The sequence below is a fragment of the Haemorhous mexicanus genome, chromosome 21 (genome assembly GCF_027477595.1).
Source record: "Haemorhous mexicanus isolate bHaeMex1 chromosome 21, bHaeMex1.pri, whole genome shotgun sequence".
Classification (NCBI taxonomy): domain Eukaryota; kingdom Metazoa; phylum Chordata; class Aves; order Passeriformes; family Fringillidae; genus Haemorhous; species Haemorhous mexicanus.
Window position 1 is genome coordinate 1,596,105 of NC_082361.1, and position 26,720 is coordinate 1,622,824.

At 41.2% G+C, this 26,720-nt stretch overlaps 1 protein-coding gene and 1 non-coding gene across 4 annotated transcripts; both read left to right on the forward strand.

Annotated features, from left to right (window-relative positions):
• Positions 1–593: 593 nt before the first annotated feature.
• Positions 594–26,658, forward strand: RC3H2 (ring finger and CCCH-type domains 2). Of its 3 annotated transcripts, none has more exons than XM_059865446.1 (21): positions 594–687; positions 7,803–8,099; positions 9,447–9,564; positions 10,013–10,246; positions 11,084–11,259; positions 11,361–11,561; positions 11,942–12,074; positions 12,313–12,431; positions 12,812–12,924; positions 13,387–13,695; positions 14,427–14,641; positions 15,598–16,025; positions 16,446–16,616; positions 17,718–17,873; positions 18,142–18,355; positions 18,521–18,605; positions 19,125–19,206; positions 19,357–19,491; positions 20,031–20,138; positions 20,549–20,697; positions 21,307–26,658. In XM_059865446.1, exons 2-21 carry the CDS (start codon positions 7,869–7,871, stop codon positions 21,503–21,505), a joined length of 3,576 nt encoding a protein of 1,191 aa, XP_059721429.1. In that variant the 5' UTR covers positions 594–687; positions 7,803–7,868; the 3' UTR covers positions 21,506–26,658. The 3 variants fall into 3 exon arrangements, with proteins under 3 accessions (XP_059721429.1, XP_059721432.1, XP_059721430.1); XM_059865449.1 differs by having other exon boundaries at positions 20,549–20,678; positions 21,307–21,481; XM_059865447.1 differs by lacking the exon at positions 17,718–17,873.
• On the forward strand, positions 11,740–11,853 carry LOC132337232 (small nucleolar RNA SNORD90). Its single transcript, XR_009489108.1, has one exon. It is a non-coding gene; the product is annotated as a small nucleolar RNA SNORD90 (small nucleolar RNA).
• Positions 26,659–26,720: the final 62 nt, after the last annotated feature.

The following is a 26,720-nucleotide window of genomic DNA, read 5'->3' on the forward strand; positions in this document are numbered from 1 at the left end:
CTGTGTTATCTCTGCGTGACCGGAGAAGCAGCTGCAGCTCCCGGGTGCGGCTCCTGGGGCTGCCGTGCTGGGGCTGCCGTGCTGGGGCAGCAGCGCCAGCGCTCCCCACACCTCAGCGGGCCCCGCCGGCTTGAGGCGGCTCCGGGACAACGGACGTGGGCCAGAGGGCGCCTCCAAACCCCTCTTCCTCCTCAGCGCAGCAATAACAAAGTCATCAATTGCAATTTAGAACGGCAATTAAAAATCGACGCTAGCGCCGAAAGTTACTGAATAAATTTTAAAAGGACAATAAATAATCGACGCCAGAGGCGAACGTTGCGCACCGAGGAACCGCTGAGGCGGCTCTGCTCGAGGCGCGCCACAAGGGGGCGCTGGCGGCGCCGGCCGCCGCTCTGTCACGCCGTCTCTATGACCCCCGCTTGCCCCAGGCGGCGGGGCCCGTGCGGCGGGCGCATCTGCACCTCCGTCTCTATGGTAACTCCCTCCCTCGCGCGGTCACGTGTGGCGGGCGGCGCGCAGGTCTCGCGAGAGCGGCGTCGCGGGGCGTGGCGGCGGTGCCGCTGTCAGCGCGATGAGGCGGCGCCGCCGGGGCTCCCGCCGCTGCCTCCGCCGGGCCGCGCGCCCGCCCCATGGCGCGTGAGGCCGGCACCGCCCGACCGCGCTCCGGCCGCCGCCCCCGCCCAGCAGGTACGGACCGCACCGCACGGGTCGGACCGAGCTACCGAGCTGCGCGGGGGCGGCCGCCGCGGGGGACGCGCCGACCCGCCGGGGCCCCGCCCGCCCCCCCCCCACCCCACCCCCATCACCCACCCCGGTCCTTCCTCTGCCTCCCGGCGCTGCGGGAGCCGGGCGGGAGCGGCGTCGAGCTGAGCCCGTCCGGTGCGGCCCGTCAGGGGCCGCTGGGGTGTCGGCGCCCGGCGGGCCCCGCCAGGCCGCGGGGCCGGCCCGGGGACCCGGGCAGCCATTTGGTGGCGGCTCCGAAATGACGGCGGGAGCAGGGCCGGGCAGCGGGTGCGGGAGCGGCAAGCCAGCCCCGGGCCCAGGAGCTGGAGCCGGCCCGGCTGCGGGAGCCAGGCCCAGGAACGGGAGCCGGGCCCTGGAGCGGCAGCCGGGCCTGGTGCGGGAGCGGGGCTGGGCTCGGGTGCGGCTGACAGCGGCCTGCGGACGGGGCGAAGCCGCGGGGGCACTCGCGGGGCCGCCCGGCGTTCCGGGCACCGGCGAACGGAGGCAGCAGCTCCCGGTCCCCTCCCTGGCAGCCCCTTGGGGAGCCGCAGCATCGGGCAGTCCGCGCTGAGGCGCCCCCGGCACCGGGGAAAGTCGCACCGGAGCCATGAATATTCCCAGTCTGGAATACTCATGGAGCTGTGCGTTAGGGTAATGGTGGAGGAGAGTCGTGGTGGGAGACAGGCCCTGGGACTGCACCCACTGTGTCATGTTTGAAGTGTCTTAAACACAAAAACACAAAACGAGTGAGCAGGAAAAGCGTGTCCCGGTTCTGCTGATGCTCGAGGTGCACGGAGGGTTTCCATTTAAGTGTAGGAGTCAGCACAAAGCACAGAAGGGCAGCAGAGTGGTGGGAGAGTGATGAGTGTTCAGTTCATCCAGGGTTCAGAGGGGAATGGCATGGCTCTGTAATGAGAGAAAATAATGACAAAGTTTAGACAGGCAACCAGGAGATTTTCTGATCCAGGCCTGTTTAATTTCCATGCAAACTTAGAATTTTGTTTGGATTTAATTGTAGTTCCTGTAGCTTCTCTTGTGGTTGTTCTCTCATGAGAGAGCTATATAGCTACATCATAATAACGAAACTAAAATTAAAAATAGTCCTTTGGATTACAAGGGTGTAAATTTGCAATTGTGGCAGAAAATATCTAATTTTAAATGTGAAGCAACCAGTACAGCTGTAAATCTTCTGAATCAAAATACTATTCTTTAACCTTTGGTCTTTCATAAACATCTGTGGAAATAGTAGAAATTGAAACTTATGTTGCTGGTATAAGTATTATTCCAAGAAACACTGAAGTCTTAATTTTTGTAGTGAATCATTTTCCCAAGACCTTCATGTCCTTTTTGTGAACTTTTTTCTTGTTTCTGCATTGTAAGCAAAGCTTTCCCCAAGAAGAGGTGTTTTTATTAACTTGTATTTCTGTCTTGTTTGAGGTTGTGGCCATTTCTCTCAAAAATACTAAATTCTAACCCATTTTAGTGTCAGTGCTTTAGGTATCCCAAAACGAAGTCCTGATCTTGATCTTATTTATTTAAGACTTTGTTGCTTTAAAATAGATAAAACATTTACAATACCCAGATGGTAATAGCTGATAGCATTTGTTAGGAGTATGTTGCATTTCATTTGGTGATATTTTATATACCCTTAATGGGATGAATGTTCAGGGTCTCTCCTTGCTGCTTGGACTACCCTAAGGAAAGGAAAAAATTATTTGTCCATGGGCATCTAAAGTAATTCTGTACAACCTTTAAAAAGGCTTTCTAGCTCCTGTGGAGCCCTCTGTTTTCTTGCCTACATCTCAGTAGAAATGGTATTTCATTAAAATGGTCTAAAAAATATTAAAATACAGAATTTTTCATCTAAAAAATTTCATAGTTTAAACATGGAGGTCATGTGAAAAAAAAAAAAAAAGCTTGGAGAATTAAACCATACAGAGGAGTCCTTATTTACTGAAAATACTACCAAAAAGTTAGGGGTTCTACACTGTATCTCTTCTTGGAGTAACTGTGTCAAAGTAGATCTGCCTGGAAATGGATTCCCTTTCTCTGCATTCAGAGAGAGTTCAACTGATTTGGGTGGCCAAAAAGATTTTCACTTATTTGCCCTTCAGTTGGTCCTGAAAAGTCAATACTGTTCCAGAAGCTGAGTTGGTATCAGGCTGGTGGCAAGGACAGGCTCTCCTTTCAGGGGCACCTACAAAACACAAGGAAAAACCCACAGCAGCATTACATAAGTATTTTGGAAACTTTTAAAATCTACTAACATGATTTGTGGTAGAAGGGTTGGGCAGGGAGGAGCAGGTGAGACCTGCTGAGGGTGCCCTGACTCTGGTGTTGGGTTGGGGGCAGTTAACCCTGGATTGAGTGAACTTTGGCAGTCACAGAGCCACCACGAGTGTAAATTTATATTGTACCCCTGTTGGTAGGAACTGTTCAGCCACACATTTTAAGGAGGCAGAGGGGAATCAAGCTTTGATTTTTTTAACCAGTTAACAAGAGAATCCCGTAGGCATTTTGGCAAAACCTAGTCTGGGTACAGGTAAATGTTCAGATCTATATTTAGGGCATGAGGAAATGGAGTGAAGCTCTCAAGGAAGTTCAGGTTGGACATTGGGAACAGGCCAGAGGGTGGCCAGGCACTGGAACAGGCTCCCCAGGGTGGTGGTTGTGGCACCAAGTCTGCCAGAGCTCCAGGAATGTGTGGGTGATGCTCCTGGACACGTGCTGTAGTGTCAGGTACTCCTGCAAGAAGCAGAGTTGGACATGATGGGTTCCTTCCCACCAGGATTTCTATTGGTGACTTTTTTTGGAGCTTGAATTGGGCTGCAGATATTCACAAGAGCATTTTTGTTCAGTGAAATAATTGCATTGAAATACTGTATTAAATGGTCATTAAAGACTTTATGTGTAGAATTTTCACATGTTGTAAAAAGATTTGCATGTGACGGATATTATGGAGTGTAAAAATAAGCAAGGCACCTCAGTAAAGAGGATTTATTTCAATTTCAAGCCATCATAGCTGAATGATGCAAAGCTGTTACGGGGATGGCCCTTTCCTAAGCCTTTAATGAAGCCAGTTTTTAAGATCTGTGGATGGTGGCTGTTGAAGAGAAATCAATAAAAGAAATAACATGTTCCAGAGAATACATTAATACTGATAATTATATTATGTGATATGTGAGTTTTTGACTCAGTCAGAATGCTTTCAGGAACTACATAACTTAGGAAGGAAAGGTGGAAAAAGCTGCCTCCTTGTAGTAAAAACCAACCATTCATCTGCATAAATGAAAAGTTTTGATGGAGAACACTTTAAAAAAGAAAAGAAAATACCGTGATCTCTGCAGTCAGCATTAAGAGCAAGTCAATATCAAGGACTCTTTAATTTAGTGATTCAAAATCAATTGAGTTCTAAGATTTAGGCTTAAATCCACAGTAGGATTGTAATTGAGCCTCAGTTACGAATATGCCATATAATGTCACAAGTTTTCCAAGCATTTCCTTCATCTGTGGAGGAGACTTCCCTTTGTTCAGCACTGACAGAATTATTCCGTGTCTCATTCTCACCCAAGCTCTGCTTGTTTGTCTTTGCCCATGGCCCACAAGGGACCTGATGGAGGCAGCCTGAGCCGAGCAGAGCTGATGCTCTGGGGGAACTGAGCTGAGCCTTCAGCCTTTTCTGTGATAAGGGATGAAACTTGCTTGTCTGCGTTTTGGCAAATGCCCTGACTGAGCAGTGTGGGAGAGGAACAGACTAACAGAATAGCATGATCACCTAAGCTTGGTTTCTTCAGGAAATCAGAATTTAATTCTATTTTTCATGTCCAGAGGTTATTGAGTAAACATAATGATTTAGATTAGTTGTAGAGAATGTCTTGGGATTAGGTAGCTAAAAGTTAATATAAAATTATTAGAGACATCTAAGTCTTACAACTACCATCATTTGTAAGTGGTACAGCTGTTTGAGGAAGGTCTTGAGGTTTCACTTAGCTCCCCTTCCATCTCTCATTCCAACTTAATCAGATATTCTAGTCTAAAATGAGAAAATCAGTCAGTTATTGTTACTCTGATCCATTACAGCCATTACTGCAATAGGAAAATACTACTGTTTTAAAAACACAGCACTACTCAGCTGTACTGGTTTTTATTATTACATAATTTCTGAACTTAGGCTTGTATGTTTCTTGGTTTGTCATCTGAAGTAGTGCTTCTGGTAGTAATACTACAAAACTAATTGTGACTTCACTATGTAATGATCTTTTAAATAACAGCTGCCATGACTTTTCAGACTGCTTCCTTGTATGTCTGGCCAGTTTCTGTATCAGCCATTTCTTTGGGATTTTTTTTTGCAGGGTGCTTCTACTTTGACAGGGAAGAGGAGCCCTGTGTAGTATAGAGGTAGATAATACATCTGCTAGAATGAACAGACAGCAAAGATAGCTGTTCCAATGGAGTGTGCTGCCTGTTAAAAACAGAATCCAAAGGATTTCTAGTTTAGCTTCTTTTTTTTTTTTTTGTTCTCTCTTCCTTGTGTTTGCTCAGTTTAGAGTGCTGGAGCAATTTGTTCTTCAAGAGGACATCCCTGAAATACATTGTTTCTGACAAGGAGCAAGAATCTATTAAACATTTGGCTTATGCTTTTTGTAGGAGTTGACATGGTAATTAGGAGATGTGAGATTGTTTTCCTACACACTGGGGTGTAAGAGTGGCAGGAGAGCTGGCAGACTCAATAAAGTATGGAGATTCCTCCCTGTATGGCTGCTTGAAGTTTTGGGAGTCGAGAGCTTTTCCCAGCTGTTTGCTGGCTTAATTAGATTTTTTTTTCCTGTCAAGAAATCTGAAGGTCAACACATGCTTAGCAGAGTCTGTCATTTGGGATGATTAAACACCCAGAGATAGATCTTTAGAAAACAGTGGTGCACACTTGAAGAATCTGTTGTGTTCATTTCTATGCTGGTCAGGAAAACAACTGTATTTTAAAAGCTTGGAAACAGAGAGGTGGTTTCTTGCAAGTCTCTGAAGCACCTGTGGAAACCGAACGTGGGTATTGTCTCAGAGCAGAGATCCCTGTGTCTGAGATAATTAATGAGCAGTGTGGACACAGGGACTGTTTATTAGGAGCTCGTTAGTGACATACCAGCAGTTGAGCTCTTTGTGTGCCAGTCTCTTAAACTTTTCCCTGTGTGAGTCATGGCAGTCACACACTTCCCGGAGTGGTCTGGTTTGTGCTGTTACCTGTGGCTTGCAGTCAAGTGAAGAAGCACCACTATCAGCCCTAGGTCAGCAGTAGTGTTGGTGTTGGGGTTTTAATGTTTCTGGTGGTGCTGCAGAAAGCTTTAAGGGAGGTGTTCACAGACTGGCTTTGCAGCTCTGTGCATCTCTTCTGCCCTTACAGAAGGGAAGCAGATGTGCCAAAGGAAATGGTGGGATTCTTAACAGAGGAATCAGAAATCTTTCTGGGCCTGTTGGCTCAGCGTTTAGCTTTATTCTTATTTGTTTTGCTTTTAAATTTCCTTGGTTAAAAGACACATGTAGCAATAGCATGTTAAAGATGACTGGGTTTGTTCATCTCTGCTAGATCTTTGACTGTGCTTCCGTAGAAGCTGGAGGAAAATCTGATTTGTCCAATACATGGCAATTTTCTGGCTTATGTTGGAAGTGTAACCTCAGCAGTTTGGTTTTGAGAGGTTCAACTTCCAGTTTGGTGTGTTTTACTATGGGAATTCATCTGAGACAAAAATTGCTGCATAATATTGAAAAGCTCGCTGAGATAAGGACATCTTGTACAAGTATCCTGTTACTTAAAGGGCACTGAATGTTCATAGTACTAAATAGGATTTCTAAACAGATGGTCATAATTAACATAAAATACATCCACAGATAAGAGTCTATTTGGTCTTCTAGTAATTCTTTCAATGGTCTGGTACTTTAGCATTAATTAAACCGTAGCACAGCCAACAATGGAACTGCAGTGAGGAGTTTCTGAATTTGAACACAGAGGGGAGATCTCAGCTTCCTCAGAACAATCACCTTTTTTCTGTCATCAGAGTAAAAAAAAAAAAAAAAATAGAATGCTAAACATGTAATTAAAACATTTGTGTATTTGCATTTGTAACAAGCTTGTTCATAGCCTTGAAGTGACCCAACTGGTCTGTAGGTTGCCTAGAGAGCAAACACGGTGGCACATCACAGCCCAGGGTGGGGCTGCTCCCTCCAGGGTGGAGCTCTGAATGTAAATCCTGATGATGGAAGCTTGGATGAGAAGGGTTTCAATGAACTTCTTAGGCCTGGTACCTTTTTCAGGAATGTGACTTATGTAAGATCCAACAACAATCTCCATAAAGCCATATTTTCTTTGAAATACACTTAGGTAAACAATTTATTTGGTGCTACTGCACAGAGTGAGATGTTTCAAGAGACAAGGAAGCCATCTGAAGTTATTGCTGGCCTTATCATAGGTCCTTAATAACTGGATTTTACATACATCAAAGGTTTTCTTGCTGTGAGTTCGTGGACATAGTTATGTGTAAGGTAGAAACACGAAAAGCAAAATTGCACACAGCAATCTCTGCCCTTGAGTGCTCCAGCTCTTGAAGAAAAGGCGGAAATAACACAATCATAAAACTAAAAACTGGTCTCTCACTCTTTTAGTTTTTTCTTATGGCTCTTGATATTTATTAGTTGATTTGTATTTTACAGAAAGAGAAAACGTGTTTAAAAAAAAAGCAAAGCTCAGTTTAGTTTGGTGTCTGATTGAGTCTGAATAAGATCTGCAGAAGGAAGGCGTTGTTTTACTTAATTTCAAATGAAAATAACATTCTAAACCACACCACTCCCCCAACAAAAATTAGTGCCATTTATTGTGAATGAGTTAAACTTAGGGTAGTCTGCATTAATTTAGTTCATGAGCCTTTTTTGGTACAGTTGTTAAACTAACCCAGAGTTGGGGTTTTTGAGTACTTCAGCATAAGGATTTGGTTTTGTTCTTGGTAATATTGAAATTGTGGTCTGTTTTTTAATTAAAAGTTATTCTAAATTGCCAGAAAGCATGTTTTAAATACTCTGTTATTCACTTACAGCTGCCAAAACATAATACAGTGAAATAATGGTCTGCTAGCCTGCTAAACAAGTGTCCAGCTTCCACAATGCCTGTGCAGGCAGCCCAGTGGACAGAATTTCTGTCCTGCCCAATCTGCTACAATGAGTTTGATGAGAATGTGCACAAGCCCATCAGCTTAGGTTGCTCTCACACCGTGTGCAAGACCTGCCTGAACAAGCTCCATCGCAAGGCGTGTCCTTTTGACCAGACCGCCATCAACACCGACATCGATGTGCTCCCCGTGAACTTTGCACTCCTCCAGCTGGTTGGAGCCCAGGTAGGATTGAAGCAGCTCTTTGTTTTGCCACTTCGTGTTGTTGCCTTCTCCGTGCCAGCTGCAATATGTGTGCTGCTCTTTCTTCCTCATTTTAGCCCAAATAAATGGTAAGGCTTAACTTTGGACTCTCTAGGAGTCCATAGGTATTCTAAAAGCAACTTCACCATTTCAGGGCCATCTTCTCATAAAATGAAAACATGTTCTAATTGTAACCTGAATTCTGATTTTAAAAGGCTCTTGAACTGTGACTGGAGAAAAATTCCCGTTGGGAAGCAGACAGTTGTCTGTCCCAGTTGTCAGTAGTATGAGTGAACCTGCAGACTGCACTCGTTCATCTTAGCCTTGTGAGAAATCTCATTCCTAATTGTCACGTGTTTGGAAGTGGCTGTTTAACCAGGTTCCAGAAGTGTGTGTATAATTTTTTTAAAATGTGCTTGATGATGGCTTTTCAGTTGCGTTTGCAGACACTGGCTAATCAGGCCAGGAATGTTCCCTGCGCTGTCTCGTAGCAGTGGCAAAACAGTGATTATATAATCAGTACTGCACTTTATGGAGACTAAATAAGTCTGTTCCCCTTATGCTGATTCATGTGCTTTTTCATGTTACTCTCTCTAACACCTTGGTGAGGCAGTAAGATGATGTTATTTACTTTGCTTTTTAATGTCCTAGCATATGCCTTGACACAGCTACTGGTAATGACATGTCAGAGTGTTTTTATTTCTCAAGTTCACGTGATCCTTTCTTTTTTTTAATGTGTCAGATCATTGTTGTGATCTTACAACATTTATTTTCATGGTCTCCTAACTGCTTGCAATGTATTCCAAACAATTAATTTATTATGACTTACACTCCCTCTGTTTTCCTTATCTGACCTTGTTACTCCAAGTTTTTTTCCACCAAGTTTCCTGCTTCTTCTCTTGGAAGATTTCAGCATGCCCAAATAATGCTTAAATAATTTTTAAACTTTGCTTTATTATATTCTTGCTAGTTCATTTTGTCCTATAGCTTTTTTTGTAGTAAATCATGCTGATCTGGTATACTGGATCACCTTCTCAGATCTTGTGTTCTTCATCTTTTAGACGTTGGTTATTATTTTCCACCCTACTTCTGTTTTTAAGGTGTTGAGTAATAACAAAAACCATCTTTCATCACGCTAGTCTTCATCTTGGGCCCTTTTTGTTGTTCCTTATGCTGTGTACATGCCCTGGGTGGGTCCTGTGTTTCCCTGCTCTCAGAGCAGAGCACATCTGCAGTGTTATGTAATTAGTGGTGATGTGGGTACCAGCGGGGAGGTCAGCCAGGTGTATGTAATTCTGCTCCCCCTTCCTCCCCCTTGCATTTTTTTAGGTACCTGATCATCAGACAGTAAAATTGAGTAATGTAGGAGAGAACAAACATTATGAAGTAGCAAAGAAATGTGTTGAGGATTTGGCGCTCTACTTAAAGCCATTAAGTGGAGGAAAAGGTGAGTCTCTGCTGAGCAGTGGAATTTTGATGTAGCTTGCTTTTAACAGCACTGTGTTTTCAGCTCTGATTGTAAATGTCAGTGACATAATACTCTCATTCTTCTAATAAAATTGCCTTGTGTCTTTAAAAGCTTATTCACACTTGTGACACTTGTTTGCGGTTTTCTTATTTTTAAGTTTACAAAATACTCTGTTTAATAAAACTGCCTTGGGGCTAACTTTCTACTGAAACTGAACTTTCCCAAAGGATGGCTTTGATGTCAGTTTAAGATTTTTAATTAAAGTTCTTTTTGATAAAGAATTACAGAGAGTTGCCTTAGAAAAGGGAAGGTACCTGGGACTGGTATCCAAGTCATAGAGAAAGACATGCACTGTTAGACATTTTTTGTCTCGCTGAGATGAATTTGATGAGATGCACTGCTCTGCCTTTTCTCCCTTTCTCTGAAGGTGTTGCAAGCTTGAATCAGAGTGCACTGAGCCGTCCCATGCAGAGGAAGCTTGTGACACTGGTGAATTGTCAGCTGGTGGAGGAGGAGGGTCGGGTCAGAGCCATGAGGGCAGCTCGGTCGCTGGGAGAGAGAACTGTCACAGAACTCATCCTGCAGCACCAAAATCCTCAGCAGCTTTCTGCCAATCTTTGGGCTGCTGTCAGGGCACGAGGGTGCCAGTTTCTAGGACCAGGTAAGGGACCTGTACATCTGCAACAGAATATTTTTAGCTATACCTTTTCTTTACAAAAATACTTTGAAATTTCTTCTGTTCAGTTGAAGATGTTCTGCCAGAAAGAAAGGAAAAGGGGAAAAAAACCCCAGCAAATAGTAGTAAAATCTTCTGGCATAAAGTTTTTGGTTGTTTCCCCTGCTGGTCCATTAAATGTTTTTTGAAATTGGGAGGAAGTATTTCAAAAATGCTGGCAAAGAGGAGTCAATAAGCACACGCTGTGCAGTTTGTAATGGAGTGTAGCAGGCTGGCTGTACTGCTGCCTGTTATTGGAATTGAATAGCTGTCAATACAATCAGCCTAACTTCAGCTGCAGCATACTTTTGAAAATTATAGTGATTTCTATCTCTGATAGAAAACAAATTCATAGTTAAGAATGCAGCTAAAGCAAACACAGAAGCAAGAAAATTCTCTTTAAAGTAGAAGTTGTCCTCTCTTGACTCCTGCAACTGTTGATAGCATCCCAGTACTGTTCCCATATTTGTTTTATAGTTTCATGATGTGGCATTGAAGTGGTGTCCAAAAGAACAATGGCTGCAAGACTGCACAGTGGAGAAAAGTATAAAAAGTGCACTACTGATGTGTTTATTACTGGAACTTAGCCTAAGTTTGCTGTGCTTAGAGTGCTTTTAAATATTTCTTCTAAACTAGCAGCTTTCTTTAAATTTTTTTTAAGTAAAATAAAAAGCAATAAGGAATTACATTCAAGATGATTTAGATGTTCCTGCTTACCTGTTCAAATACAGTAGCCTAGCTGTTTTCTGGAATGTATCTAACTTCCATTTTTGTGTGTTAAAGCTATGCAAGAGGAGGCACTGAAACTTGTATTACTGGCACTGGAAGATGGCTCTGCACTCTCAAGAAAAGTTCTGGTACTTTTTGTTGTTCAAAGGCTGGAACCAAGATTTCCTCAGGCCTCTAAAACAAGCATTGGTCATGTTGTGCAGCTACTGTATAGAGCATCATGCTTTAAGGTAAAACACACTATTGTGGTTGGTGCTGTGCAGCTGTTTTTTATGATGAACATGGAGATTTTTGGTTAAAGAAGGAATGTTTAACTATTACTGTTTATTAGGTCACTAAAAGGGATGAAGATTCTTCTCTGATGCAACTGAAGGAAGAGTTCCGGAGTTACGAGGCTTTGCGGAGAGAGCACGATGCCCAGATTGTTCACATTGCCATGGAAGCAGGACTTAGAATATCACCAGAACAGTGGTCTTCCCTTCTCTATGGAGACCTGGCACATAAATCACACATGCAATCCATTATTGACAAGGTTTGTCAAAGGGATGATTTTAGTATCTTTGTAAGATTAGTTTTGACGATTAAATGTTACAAGAAAAATCAAAGAACTCCGTGAATTAACTTTTTGTTCGTAGTCCTATCAAATATTAATTAAAAACTAGATTGAATTTTTTCCCCTGATGTAGCATATTCATCATATGAAGTACTTTAATTAACTTTTTGGTGTCTTATGATGAAGCTTCATAGGGCAGATTCTGAGTTGAGAAATAAAATTTCTCTCCACTGATCCTCTCTATATGCCATCTGAAGACACTATATATTGCATTTAGGAACCAGTGTCATGAATATCTTTCTAAGATCAGTAATTGACAGTTGTAAGATGCAGGACACTAATGCTCCCTTTATTTTCAGCTTCAATCTCCAGAATCTTTTGCTAAGAGTGTACAGGAATTGACAATTGTCTTACAGCGCACGGGGGATCCTGCAAACTTAAACAGGCTGAGGCCTCATTTAGAACTCCTGGCAAACATAGATCCAAATCCAGGTATGCAAATCAAGCTTCTTAAACTTTTCTTGGTATTCTTCCTATCTAGCAAAATAAATTAAGAAGATAACCTCCATTCCTGGTTTTGAAATTCCCATTAATGAACATAATAAATTCTTCTTCGGGGCTCTCCGAGTTCGGTCCTAGTACTTGGTGTTGTAAAGTATACAAGATGTGTCTCTTATTTATGATCCTGGAATTATTGACAGAGTGACAGCCCTGCTTTTCAACATTTTAGATGCAGCATCTCCAACATGGGAGCAGCTGGAAAATGCCATGGTGGCTGTAAAGACTGTGGTCCATGGGCTGGTGGATTTCATTCAGAATTACAGTAGAAAAGGCCATGAAACTCCACAGGTAACCAGACTTGATCATTGCATCATGTCTTCAGCTTCCTCTCCATTTACTGGGAGATGTAACTTTGAAGAATTACTGTTGATTTGAAATATTTATGGCCTTTCTTGTGGGATAATTGATGATACTGTTATTTACTGCATTCAGATTTTGAAAACTTAACATTTGTGAATATGGAATGCAGCAGAACTGGCTGTAGAGAGATCCGTACAAGGACAATTTAGCCCCTCAACAAGGAGTGTCCTTGTTTTTCTGATTTAAAATGCAAAATGTAAAAACATGCCATGGATGTATTTTCTGTATTTTAAGCCTAATTTAATGTGAATGTCTGATAGATGGTAAGAGGAATGTCTTGTGGTTTTTGTTTGTTGTTCTTTTTTAAGCCACAACCAAATAGCAAATACAAAACAAGTATGTGCCGAGACCTTCGACAGCAAGGGGGGTGTCCAAGAGGAACAAACTGTACATTTGCTCATTCTCAGGAAGAGCTTGAAAAGTGAGTGTGGGAGACTTTTTCCTTTTTACTCCTTTTAATTTAAGTCCAAGCAATCTACAGAGATTTTTGAAAACATTCTCTTCCATGTATTCATTCATTTGGAGGGACTCTTGACATGACAATTCTTTATATGAAATTGAAGATAGAGCAAAGCAATGTCTAGAGACTAATTCCAGTTTTATTTTTTATTTTACCCCATATGAGGTAAAATTTCCTTTCCTGCAATTGAGTGCAAGCTCAGTGTCTTTCAAGGATTGGTTCTATTCTGTACAAGAGAGGATGGGTCTTAGAAGAGGAGAGATGATTTTGGGTTCCCGTTGTTGAAAATAAGTTTGTAATTTTTTGATGTCATGTTCCATGTCAATCCCTTCTTTTTGCTAGTTTTGCAAATCCAGTAAACTTCTCAATAAGCACTATCTATACCATCTTGTCTTTTGTGTGTTTGCACATGTTTGTTTGCAGATATCGCTTGAGGAACAAAAAAATCAGCGCAACAGTGAGAACATTCCCCCTTCTAAACAAAGTTGGCGTAAACAGCACCGTCTCAACCACCACGGGAAGCGTGATCTCTGTCATAGGAAGCCCTGAGGCAACGGGCAAGATGGTGCCAAGTACTAATGGAATAGCTAATCTAGAAACTGGGGTTCCCCAGCTGATCCCCCGCTGTGCAGACACCTCCCTGAGAGCTCTGGACAACACCAAGAAGGGAGGGAAGACTGGAGCCAATGGCCAGAACGCTTCTGGGTCCCCCACAGAATCACTTCCTGAAAAGTAGGTGACTTTTTTACATCAAGACAATTCAACAGAACATTCTGCTTTTAGATTATATAAAATAATAAATGGGGTTTGTGGGTGGCCAGCAGATACTGAAGTGTGGTCCTGGCTTGCAGTAATTGCTGCTGCTCAGTGGCTGCAGAGCTGTGTAAGGTCTTGCACTGCAGTGCATTGTTTTTGCTGTTCAGTAGTCGTGTGCAATGTAGACGAAATGGAAAATCTCTCCCTTAATCTCTTACCTCAATTGTTCTCAGCCTGGTATCTTAATTGCTGGTAGGTTATTACATAAAAAGTTATGGCATACAAATAAATTATATACGTATTGCATACTCTTGGGTTATTACATACAAATATGTTACTGCACGTGATAAATTGTATTCAGAATTTGACATTTCCTAAAACCAAGAAGAGCACAGAGTGTGCACTTCCTTGAAGCCTTCTAGTTTTGGGATTTTCACTTAAAACTTTTTAGATAATTCTGCAGGAAGCACTGAGTCTCTAAACCTTTGTCTTTACCAGAATGCACTTACAAAGGGTATCAAAACATTCACTTTTGAGTTCTCCTAGGAGAAAGTCTAAAATGTAGCATCAGTTCAGGGTATGAAAAACAAAATTCCAGAGGAAATGTCAAGGCCCAGATTTCCATGTTACGTGGGAATGTACACAAAGAGGTGACTGACTGAAATAAGTGAAGATCTGTTTAATGATTTCTTGGTAATCCTTTTCAGTAAAATCGGTTCTCCACCCAAGACTCCTGTAAGCCAGGCAGCAGCTACCTCAGCTGGTCCTCCTAATATTGGAACAGAAGTTAATTCTGTGCCTCCAAAATCCAGCCCATTTGTTCCCAGAGTACCTGTCTACCCTCCACATTCTGATAATGTTCAATATTTCCAAGATCCCAGGACTCAGCTGTCATATGAAGTTCCACAGTACCCACAGACAGGTGAGTGAGATCTGCACTGATTAGGAAATAGCTCTGAACTTTTCTCTGGAAAAATAACTTTTATGAGAAATAACTTTTAGATCTGTTTTGTCAATGTCTATTTTATTTTTTTTTAATTTAATATCAGCTGAATGTTCTCTTAATGGAATACTAATCTTGTTAATTGCTGAGTATGTGAGGGACTTGCAGTTTGCTCCCAGTGTTGGTGGTTCTTGCCTTTGTGTGCTGAATGTTATATAGCTTATACTTCAGCCTCCAGAAGAACTTGAACCTCAAGGTCTTTCATCTACTTTTTCCTTTGTTAACATTTAATTGTTTTTATTTAGGCTTGCTCTTGCCATGGCCCATCCATGAGGGTATCCCTGGGCAGGATTCAGAGGCATAGCACGCTTCTGCTGGGAGGCTTACACGTCTTTGTGCTTGCTGGAATGTTTTCAGAAGGTTCCAGTTATCTTTTTAGGTTGCACTGTCTATGTTTATATTCAGGCTAACAATTGTGGTTTTTAGCACTGAGTCATTCACAAGCTCTCAAAAGGTAGAGATGTTCAGGCAATCCTCTCCAAAGAAAGAGCAATAAATCAAGTGTGAAATGGTTATTTATAGACTTTTTATTTTTTATTAATATAGATTTTTATTTTAGAGAGAACTCTTTTAACTTCCTATATAAAGACTTGCTGAAGATTCTGTGTTTTCAGTTACTTAGTTACACCACAGTACATAGGAGCAATATTTTCCAAACTGGGTCCAGTTGGTGAAGGGCCATCACTGCATCTGCAAATGTGGTTGTCATACATGAAATGATATTTAACAGAAACATGGTGGGGTCAGTAAGAGGTTTGTAAAGTGTGACTCCTCATTCTCTAAAGGTACTTACCAATGCTATTTACAGTTTTAGAAGGTGTAAAATTTTGGGTCATTTGTGGTTGCATTAAATGCGCCTTTTTCCAATTTTTAAGGGTATTATCCAGCACCTCCAACAGTACCAGCTGGTGTGGCTCCCTGTGTTCCTCGCTTTGTGAGGTCCAATAACGTTCCAGAATCCTCCCTCCCACCTGCTTCCGTGCCATATGCCGATCATTACAGCACATTTCCCCCTCGAGACCGACTGAATTCTCCCTACCAGCCTCCTCCTCCGCAGCCCTACGGACCAGTCCCTCCTGTCCCCTCTGGAATGTACGCTCCAGTCTATGACAGCAGGCGCATCTGGCGCCCGCAGATGTACCCACGGGATGATATCATCAGGAGCAATTCTTTGCCTCCCATGGACGTGATGCACTCATCTGTCTATCAGACATCGTTGCGGGAGAGGTACAACTCTCTGGATGGGTATTACTCTGTGGCTTGTCAACCTCCAAACGAGCAGAGGACTGTGCCTTTACCGAGGGTAAGTGAGAGCCAGGAGGGGAAGGCTCTATGCAGACTTGGTTCTGAAGTTCATTACTGGGAAGTTGGTAAATAATTAGCATAGACCTGTTTATTACAGTGATCGAGACATGTGACTTGGACAAAATTCTTGTTTTGTTTTTAACGTCAAAATGGGCTTGCACAACAGACCACTGTCATCCGCATCAGGACCAGAGCCCCTTTGCCTCTTTAATGGCCATGTATGTTGCTTGAATTAATTGCATATCTAAGATTTGAGTAGCCGTACACGGGCCTACAAATTCTTGTAAAATTCTTCAAGTGATATCAGTGGAAGGTTACAGACCCAAGGAAATTTGGGGACCCAAGTGTGTCCCGTGCAAGTGTTTGCCTTCTGATTAGAGTGTGATGGGTTATCCAGTCCTGTGTTTATTCTTTCCAGGAGCCTTGTGGTCATGTGAAGACTGGTTATGATGAGCAGATGAGGCGGAAGCCGGAGCAATGGGCACAGTACCACACACAGAAAACTCCTCTGGTATCGTCAACCCTTCCTATGGCAACTCCATCTCCAACACCACCTTCTCCTCTCTTCAGTGTAGATTTCAGCACAGAGGTGGGAATCCAAAGATCCTCTTTATTTTCCCTTCCTGTTTCTGTAAGATGCCATTTAATATTTCTAGGAAAGACTTTCTAGCTGCCATTTATTGTTCATAAAATTAAGTTAATTTTCTAGCAAAAGGAAAATGACATTCAATAATGATGCAATTCAGTTTGATATTAAGGTGATGCATAACATGACTGCAGAAAAAAGGTCAAGAAGTGAAGTGATTCAGTTCAGCTTCACTAAATGAACAGTAATTTTATTGAACTCTGTGAACCTCCAGGTTTTTGTGTAGGGAACAGCAGTCGTGTTTTCCATTAAAAAGTACATTGCCTTTGGTAGTCCAAATGGCTTGACTTGATGAGTAGCCTGAATCAAACTTCAAGTGCTTATCAAGTCCCAAAGAATGCATTCCCTTAAGAGTGGCAAAAAGCACTGGTAGGACATTGTGTACTTCTGTGATAAGGCCTGTAAAGAAGAAGGGGAACTCAGGAAATAGAAATAGTGCACTTTTGAAGAAAAAAAAAACCAACTTAAAATACTTTCTCTCTCTAAATAAGATGCATCCAAAAACTAGTTTGAAAACCACAGTGCCAAGCACTCTTAGCTGTGGTTTGAGTTTTGTTGGTGATATTTGAGATGTTAAGAGTAATTATTCAGATCAGATCTTGTAGGTGTACCTGAAGTGCCTTCTGCATGCATTCAAGGTGGATCAGGATTTAGTAATTTTCACCCAGGTTGGAGGGTTGTAAGTTGTACTTTTATTTAGCACTGGCTAATACATTAAGGGAAAATGCACGGCTTCCTCTCAGTTAAGTTACTGTAGATATTTGCCTAAAGAAACCTGACACTAACACAGATTGCAGTCTCTCATCTTGGTGGGCCAGGCAGTTATTTGTATGGCAAAGTTTGCCCTCTGACAGCTGCCAGGGGCACTATTTTAAAGCATGACAAAACAGCTTATGTTGTCCCCAAGTCAAGTCTTGAATATGGCTGGAACTCCTTGATTGACTTTGAGATACACTTATTGCTATTTAATTAAATTATCTTCTCATTTTAAAACTGATTTCCCTGTTTTTATTATTCACTGCTTATTTATTCCCTTTTCTGTAGTTCTCAGAGAGTGTCAGTGATTTGAGTGGAACTAAATTTGAGGAAGACCATCTCTCTCACTATTCACCGTGGTCTTGTGGCACTATTGGCTCTTGTATAAATGCTATCGACTCAGAGCCCAAGGATGTGATTGCCAATTCCAATGCCGTGTTAATGGTAGGGGTTTTCTGCATGTTCTCTCATTAGTGTGATGATCCTTACATGCTGAAGTGTCTTCTGTTTGGTTAAACCAGCCTTTAAAAAAAAAAAAAAGGTCATAGCTTCCATTAGTAGTATTTTAATGTAGTTCTGCTCATTTGAAGTTGTTTGGAATATCCTTTCCCAGTTTTGTAAATAGGCAACTATAATGAGAAGTTACTGGCCAGCTGAAGAATGTGCATAACCTCAAATGAGTCCATGTATCTCCTATCTCCTGAATATGTAGGATTTGGACAGTGGGGACGTTAAAAGGAGAGTGCATTTATTTGAAACACAGAGAAGGGCAAAGGAGGAAGATCCTATCATCCCGTTCAGCGATGGACCCATCATCTCCAAGTGGGGTGCAATCTCCAGGTCATCCCGCACAGGCTATCACACAACAGATCCAATCCAGGCCACTGCTTCCCAAGGAAGTGCTACTAAGCCCATCAGTGTATCAGGTACAGCTTCAGGCTCTGTGTGACAGGAATTCATCATTTGTGCACACCCTGAGCTTTTCATCCTCTTTGTACTTACTGCAGCTATGAAATGCAAAGAGCTAAAGAACGTGCATGTCCCACTGAAGAGCAGAGAAGATAGTGAATGCTATCCTAATTCTTTTGCAGATTATGTCCCTTATGTCAACGCTGTAGACTCGAGATGGAGTGCCTATGGCTCAGATTCTGCCTCCTCAGCACGTTATGCGGAACGGTACGGACTCCTTCCCGAGCTCTGTTCACAGCTTTTCCTGTAGCTTGCAGTTCTTCAAAGTCCTCTGTGTGTGTGGGAAATCTGGAATGTCTATTAATAGACATTCTTAATTTGAAAGTAAAAGACTTTTTTACCTATCCAGCATAAAGCCTTGGAAAAAACTAGGTTAAAGCTTGTGTAGTCTTTAATACTTAATGCAGTTAATAGTGCACAATTACTAGCAGTGTATCCTTTGAGAGATCTGGCAAAGACCTGGAGTCAGGTACTGCCAAGTTGTCACGTCAAAATCTTGAGTAGTTTCAGGTTTTCTTGCCACATCTTATCCATGTGTAAAATAAGGATATTTGCTTCATACAATGCCTTGAAGTATTATGAGCCACAGTGAAGGTGAAGAACACATTGTCTAAATCACATCTAGTTTCTGTCCAAAAATCTAGCATTGATAGACTAATGAAGTTATGGGGTGTTTGATTTAGAGAACGTCTTTTAATTTCTAGTTTTGCCTTCTTTCTTTTAAAGGGACAGGTTCATAATTACAGATTTGTCTGGTCACAGAAAGCATTCCAGCACTGGAGATCTACTGAGTATTGAATTACAGCAGGTAAGACCAGTAAGACCAATACCATGAGGGTTTTTTAATTTAAAACAAGTTGTTTAGTAAAGTGCTTTTAAATAAATTTTCTTAGGGTAGCTGTCTGACTGCACATGGTTTAGGTGTAGTGTTTGGTAACTGAGCTGTTTCTTTCCATAGGCCAAAAGCAACTCCTTACTCCTTCAGAGAGAGGCAAACGCTCTTGCCATGCAGCAGAAGTGGAATTCTCTAGATGAGGGCAGTCGTCTTACCTTAAACCTTTTAAGCAAGGAAATTGATTTGAGGAATGGTGAGGTAAAGAAAGGGGTAATTGGGATGAAACAAATCTTGGAGGGTGTTTATGTGTATATATATATATAGAAGGGCATGAATTTTAACTAAGAGTTGAAACTTGGTTTTAACACTCCCAAATATTTATAGCTCCTTGTTTGCAAGCTAAGTTGCTGTTGTTGCTCTCAGTTATTAGGCAGGTGCACCTGCTATGCTGCTGCTCCACACATGCATTTACAGGGTGGGAAGAATGTAACAACCATTTTCATGCTATCATTACTTTTTGTCTATTTGTACATGTTATAAATCTTAACATTTTTTCAATGGACTCAAATTTCTTTAGTATTAATTTTATCTGTTTCAGTGCTGTATTCTGATTCAATTTAGCCTTGTATCCTATGTTGTCCATGCCTGAAGTTCATTTCTGTCTGACTAGCTCTCTTGTATTGTAGAAATGTTGTGTGCTGGACATGCATCTTCTGTTTTCACTTTAATTCTCCAGTGTTGTGTGAAGCCAGTGAAAAGCCACTTGATATTTAGAGAACATATTCATTCTTTTTTAGACTGATTATCCTGAAGACTGTGCAGACACAAAGCCAGACCGAGACATTGAATTGGAGCTGTCAGCCCTCGATACAGACGAACCTGATGGGCAAGGGGAACAGATAGAAGTGAGTACAAAAATCTGTGTGCCTAAAGAGGTCACTGGGTCTTCCCATTAGGCTTTATAGATTAATATGTTGATAGCAAAGCCTTTTGGTTTTAGTCCCAGTAATGACATCCAGCATTTCCCTTATTTAGCACTTGGGGTCTTGTACTTCTTGCTGGTATACCTGGCAGTTAATACTGGTGAAGTTAAAAACAGCTCACAGTTTATACTGCTCTTGTCATTCACAGCCATCTTTGAACAACTGGCTTTTCCTTTAGTGAAATGTGGTGGACATTCTGATAGTATGACATAAAATGAGGGAGTTTTATGACCAGACTCCTGTTTCTATTAGCATAATGTAGTGGAACTTAATAGGAAAATGTAAAGGTGGTAGGGACAGGGTTGATGGGCATTTCTCCTTCTCTCTTGTAGGAGATTCTGGACATACAGCTAGGGATTAGCTCCCAAGAGGATCAGCTGCTCAATGGAACAACTGTAGAGAATGGGCATCTGCTAAAGCAGCACCAGAAAGAATCTATGGAGCAGAAGAGACAAAGTTTAGGTGAAGACCTTGTGATTCTGTGAGTGTTAGACAAAACAGCAGTGTCTGCCAGTGTTAGACAAACAGAAGCATCAGAATAGTGGAAGCATGGTTGTGTAAGGATGAACTACGTACCTGCTCAGACTTGGATTAGACATCTGCATTGTTTGTACATGGTGGAGTGAGAAGAACCTGTTAAGAAATAGAATTAGGCCACAAAGCTGAATGTCCCAGGCTGGTTCCATTGTTCGTATGCATCGTTGTAATCGTACACACTGAAACGTGTCACAGCTGTTCAAAATACCTTTCACAGTCAGTAAGCAAAAAATGCAGAATATTTTTATAGTTAACAGAAATTAAGAAAAACTTCAAAAGGTTAAATGGCGGACTGTTTGCACAAATCTCCACGGAGAGGTAGATTTTGAAATACACTATTTTAGGTTTATATGTTCTGTAGTCTTTAATGAGTAAAGCAGCCTTTGAAAATGAGGCAGACTACTTTAACATCTTGAGCGTACCATTCCAGAGGAAGAGGTTTAGCCTGTTGCTAAAAATGAGTTTGTCAGTATTTATTTAATGCACACAATTCAGTTCCGGATACTTGTGCATGTCCTTGTTTAATATTTGTGTAACTTATTTTTCTCCTCAGGGAGGAGCAGAAAACAATCCTGCCCGTAACTTCTTGCTTCAGTCAGCCGATCACAACATCTGTTAGCAATGCAAGCTGCCTGCCCATCAGCACATCAGTCAGTGTTGGCAGCCTCATTTTGAAAACTGCTCACATTATGTCTGAGGATAAAAATGACTTTTTAAAGCCTGTTGCAAATGGCAGGATGGTTAACAGCTGAAAGGCATTCATCTTTCCAGCTTGTGACCACACCATGGAAGCATTTACACTAGCTTTTTATATATATAATATATATTATATAATGTATATTTTTTTTAAAAAAAATAATATTGGGGTCATGCATTTCCTGTGGACTCTTTGATACTTCAAGCCCCTCTCGCATTAGCATTCTGAAGAAAAAAAACTTACTTTAGTAGGGTAAGGCGTTCACTTTCCACAAATGAATGGAATTTGGACATTGTTTTACTTAAGCTTAAAGCAGCTTTTTATGAGTTTGTAGCAATCCGGTGCGGTATCTGAGCCATTCTTGTTGAAAATGGCTTCTGTAGAAAACTAACAACTCAGTTATTTAAACTAGCAGGATCCTACGATGATACATCTAGTGAAAGGAAGACTAACTTATTTGTCTCTATTTTGTTTCACAAGAGAACTTTTGTCTTGTTGCAGCTGCTTTTTCTTTAGTTGTGGAACTTTGCATGGAGTCTTGTTTCCTGTTGGAAGACTGAGAGGTGGAGATTTGGACTTGAGGCTTTTACAGGGTTAACACACCATTAGCTTTGCACTGCTGTGTTATTTGCAGGTCTGTGGGGCAGTGCTTTGCTGCAGCTTTTGGTTTCCATTCCCCCCAGTTTATGCTTTAGTACTGTAGATACACATACACAGGCTACTTGTCCAAGTAAAGTTATCAGAAGTAAATCAAGTGCCTAAGTCCTCCAGCTAATGTACTAGATATTGGTTTCCCCAAGCTACACATGGAACAATTTTCGACGATTTTGAGAGGTTATGCACTAATGTAACAGCAATTTTGGTTTTTTTTCTTATTTTTCTTTTTTTCGTTAATAGTTCTCAACTTGGAGATTATAGGATCCAGATGACTTGGCAAAAAGTATCAGGTGCTCTTGGCTTTCCTTTGAAAACCCTGTATCTAGTGTTTGCACTGACTAACAAGATGGTATTGCTGTTTTTTGTACTGTTTTGTTTTAATTTAAACTAAATATTGGGAATTTAAGGTGGTTGTAATTACCTTTGTTAAATGTTGTTAATCATAATCTTGTATTCAGGTTTAATTTTTGTTTATTCAGTGGCAACTTATTTTCAAAGACCTTGAAAATACAATGAGATAGCATTATCTGACCTTCAGAGTGCTGAAAACTGTATGAATTTATGCCCTGTTAAGAGGTGACTGAGAATCATGTTAGACATGTCAACTGAAAATTGGTTTTCATAAATACACATGAACTAGAGCCCTGGGCATATTTTTTTTGAAAAGCTTAAAAATCCACTTTTTTTTTTCTTTTAAGAAAGCAGGACTCTCCTTCCTGATGGTTACTATCTTCTTGTTTGTCCTCTTACTTTTCTTTGTGACAAGTTTTACATTTTTTTATGTTTTTATTAACTTCTGTGAAGTTGTTTACTCTGAAAATTGTACTGGAATATTTTAAGCCAAGCTGATCTTTCACCAGGTGTACTGCATGTAAGGGCTTTTCCTGCTAGCAAATTGCTTAAAGAGGATCATGTTACTGGTCGTCTGAGTTGTTATTTTACAAAATCACAGCTATGTGGTCGGGTAAGATTTTGATAACTGTTTTGTGCACGCTTCTGGGGGGTGGGGGTTGGCATTTCCCTGAGGGTTACTGATTAGACTAAGTAAATATTGGTGTTTGATATCTCTCCTAACGAACCTGTCCATGAAATAATTATGTTGTAAATATACCTGCAAATCCAAGGGTTAGTTTTGATATTCTGGTGTCAGTATGGAAGATCTTACACATCTATTTAATACTCCAATGTCAAGGAATGTATGTAGAACAGTCAAGTAGTCTTTTCTTAGTTTCCTTTGGCTGTTGCTGTACCTTCTCCAGCCAGTGCCACCTCACTCTAGGGTTAGACTGACGCTTCTTTCACTCGCTCCGTGAAGTGAATGGATACAAGAACCAGACCACCTTTGTCACCTTAACTTATTTCCTATTGATGTTAACTTTAACTTAGAATGTTAGACATAAATATGATTGTTGTATATTTTATACCAAGACCATTCTGTAAATATGAATTTATATTACTTTTGAAATGCTTCTGAGATACTATTATTTGCTGTACAATGTAATTCCAAAACAGATATGCAAACAAGTATGTCTCTTTCATGGATATTTAAACAGTGAGATCTTCCATGTTGAAGGTGATGTAATTTTTTTAAAAGATTTTTAAATTTTAAATTGCTATTTTGTTACAAAAATAGAGAAAATATAAAGGTTTGAGAAGTCCTTATTTGCCCTCAGGGAAAGAGCCCTCTGTGCACCAGAACTCCACAGAACATCTTCAGCATGATCTGAGGGTGAATATATACTACATAAATTGATTGTGTATTTACCTTAACTTTTTAATTTTAAAATGGCAATTTTAAAAACTTGGTTGTGCTCTGCTGGAGGGGGTTGGGATGAGCTGCTTACACACATTTGCCTGTTTGTCCAGTGAAATAAGCCTGACATATTCCTGCCAAGGTCTTGGCATATTTAAGAACAAGTGTATCTCTAGACTCTTGTCTGCAGCAGGAGGTCCCGTGATAGAGCAGTTCTCTAGGATGACCATACACTTCATATGGAAGGTTGGCTCTCAACTGAGGCTTGAGTTTCCTAGCTGAATTTTTAACCTATAATGACAGGCAAAAGAATTATGTGAGGGTTTAACAGCATGTCGGCTTTGTCTTATGGTTTTAACACTGACTGTGTGGTTTTTGGCACCAAACTAATGCCCTCCAGTGCCCTGACAGGGAGAAGAAGCTGCAGGTGGGAGCACCTGGCTCTGGCTTCCTTCTTTGTTGAAATTTCAGCCCGTGACCCTTTACAAACAAGTATGTATTCATTTGTTAATTGTAAATCAGGTGCCTTTGGGCTATGGAAGGGCTTATTTTCTGACACTGAGAGAGTGGCTTACCTTTGTGTGTCAATAGCAGTGATGCCCATTTAGGTTTTGGCCTAATTTACTGTGCTGTCAGAAAAGAAGGCCCGGAGCAGATCGGGGAAAGAGATTGGCTCTTTTGCTTTGCTTGGACAAGCATTTTGGGTTGGTTTGGTTTGGTTAATTTTTTTTTTTTTTTTTTTTTCCCATTAGGGGTACAGCAGGGATTTCACATGCAAGAGAGACAGGAATTATTAGTATCTAAGTTAATTGTGTTGCCTCACTACCTGGATACATTCCTTGGTTTGCCTCATTTCCCACATAGGTCTTAAAAGAGACTAATGCTTGTGCTGGGAGAATGCTTGTGTGAGAAAGTAACTATCTGTACATTCTTAACATATACTTAGAGCAGAGTGATTGCCCTGCTGCTGATATTTTGTTCCTGTAAACAGGTGACAAGAAATGAATCTTAGTGTTTATGCAGATTTTGCATTGTAGAATGTATACTAGACCCTTCAAAGGCAAGGTTAGACTCTTTGCAAAGCAAACTGGCGTTGGTTCCTGGTAGTCTAGTACAGGGACACTAAAGTTTGGCATTTGATTTAGGAAAAAGAAAACAGTTGCACACAGTTGATTATGTTGAATAACCTCTTAATTAAGCTCTTTGTAGAAGTCTAATTTGGAAGGTTTTAGTGCTTTGATAACTCAATTGAAATTTTAATTTCTCCTGTACTCAAGAGCTGAATGCTGTTCTTGTATAATAGTGTACTAGGCTGGATGAGGTACAAAATAATGCACAGTGGTCAGAAACAGCTGAGGAAAGAACGCTTAAAATAACTCAATCTAAACTCAGAATAGTTCCAAACATTGGTTTTGTTTGCTTTTTCAAAGCACAAGTTGTCAAGTTGTACCTGTTGCTGTACATAAACACTGTATGCCAGCAGCTCCTTGATCATATTTGTGAACAGACTTTTCATTACTAGACTGGTATTAAAGGAAGGTGTTGAATTTGAGAGTGTAGCAAAATGAGAAATGATCAGATGATCTATAGGATGTAAAAGTCCATTTTTATGTTGTAGTTTAATCCCTTTGTTAGGAAGTTCCCTCTCATTGAGGGACCTCTTCTGCAAGCAGAACACAATAAATGTGCTTTTTTAAGTGACCCAATTTCCCAGTATAAATGAACAGCTGACTTTGGCAGTAGTCATCCCCCTGCATCTCTTTGCTGGCAAGGGAGCAGGACAAGGGTGGGAAAAAACCCCAAAACTGTCACTGATGAAATGAAACAAATCTGAATAATCTAAGTGCCCAATGCCCAAACATAATTCTACACCCCATTTATTTAAGGATGCTTGTGGAAGCTTTTAATCACTCAAGATTCTGCTGTAAAAGCTGAATTAAAGCAGAGCCTGGCTGCGTTTCTTACTGCCAAAAGCCAAGGTCATTTGCACATAGCCCATGGATTTCTCCAGAGTAGATCTCCGTTACCCAAGGCATGGGAATGCATGCGTTTTCTTAGCTGGGCAAACAAGTACATTATACAGTAGTTGTGATACAACACACGTGGCTTTGATTTGTACTGCACATACCCACTGTACAGCCACTCCGAAGTATTGTGGTTAGCTTGCAGCATCTGCTGTCGCATTGATACTGTTTACTGCGTATTCTTTTCCCTGGAAGTTTTAAAGAAAATTTTTTTTTCTTGTTGCATTGATTACATTTTATAAATTTGCTTAGCTGGAAAGTTTGGGAAAAGAGGCCTGTTTGTCAATTGTACAACCGATTGTGAAGCTCTAGTGTGAATATTTTTACGTCTGTATTAGACATTTTCTTTGCAAATCTATTGTTCGATTGAAATGTAAATGAAATAAAAGATGGTGTACACCCATCATGTATAAAGCAGGCACCATCGCTACGATGGATTTAATGCTCATTTTTATGGCGCATTCTCAGCTTCTATTTAAAACTATAATTTAAAGAAAAAAAAAAATCTGTAAAATGAAATGGGGATATATGGGGGAGTAAATTCTATTCCGTTTATTTCGGTTTTGATTCCCAATGGTAATGTTTCCCTTCGTGTTAGAGTAGGGGGGCCCCGGCGGGGCCCGTGTGTCGCTGTAGCACTGACGTGCAGAGGTTGTAGCTTTGGCTGGGCACGGATAGAGCATCCCGGTTCGGTGTTTGAGAGACTCGATGGAAGAAGTTTGCAGTATTGACATGTATTTGCATGCACGAATAAAAATTATTTGTCCACCTTAACGGGCTGTTTGTCGTCAGCGGCGGCTGGGGAGGTCCGGGGCGAGCGGAGGGAACGGAGCCAC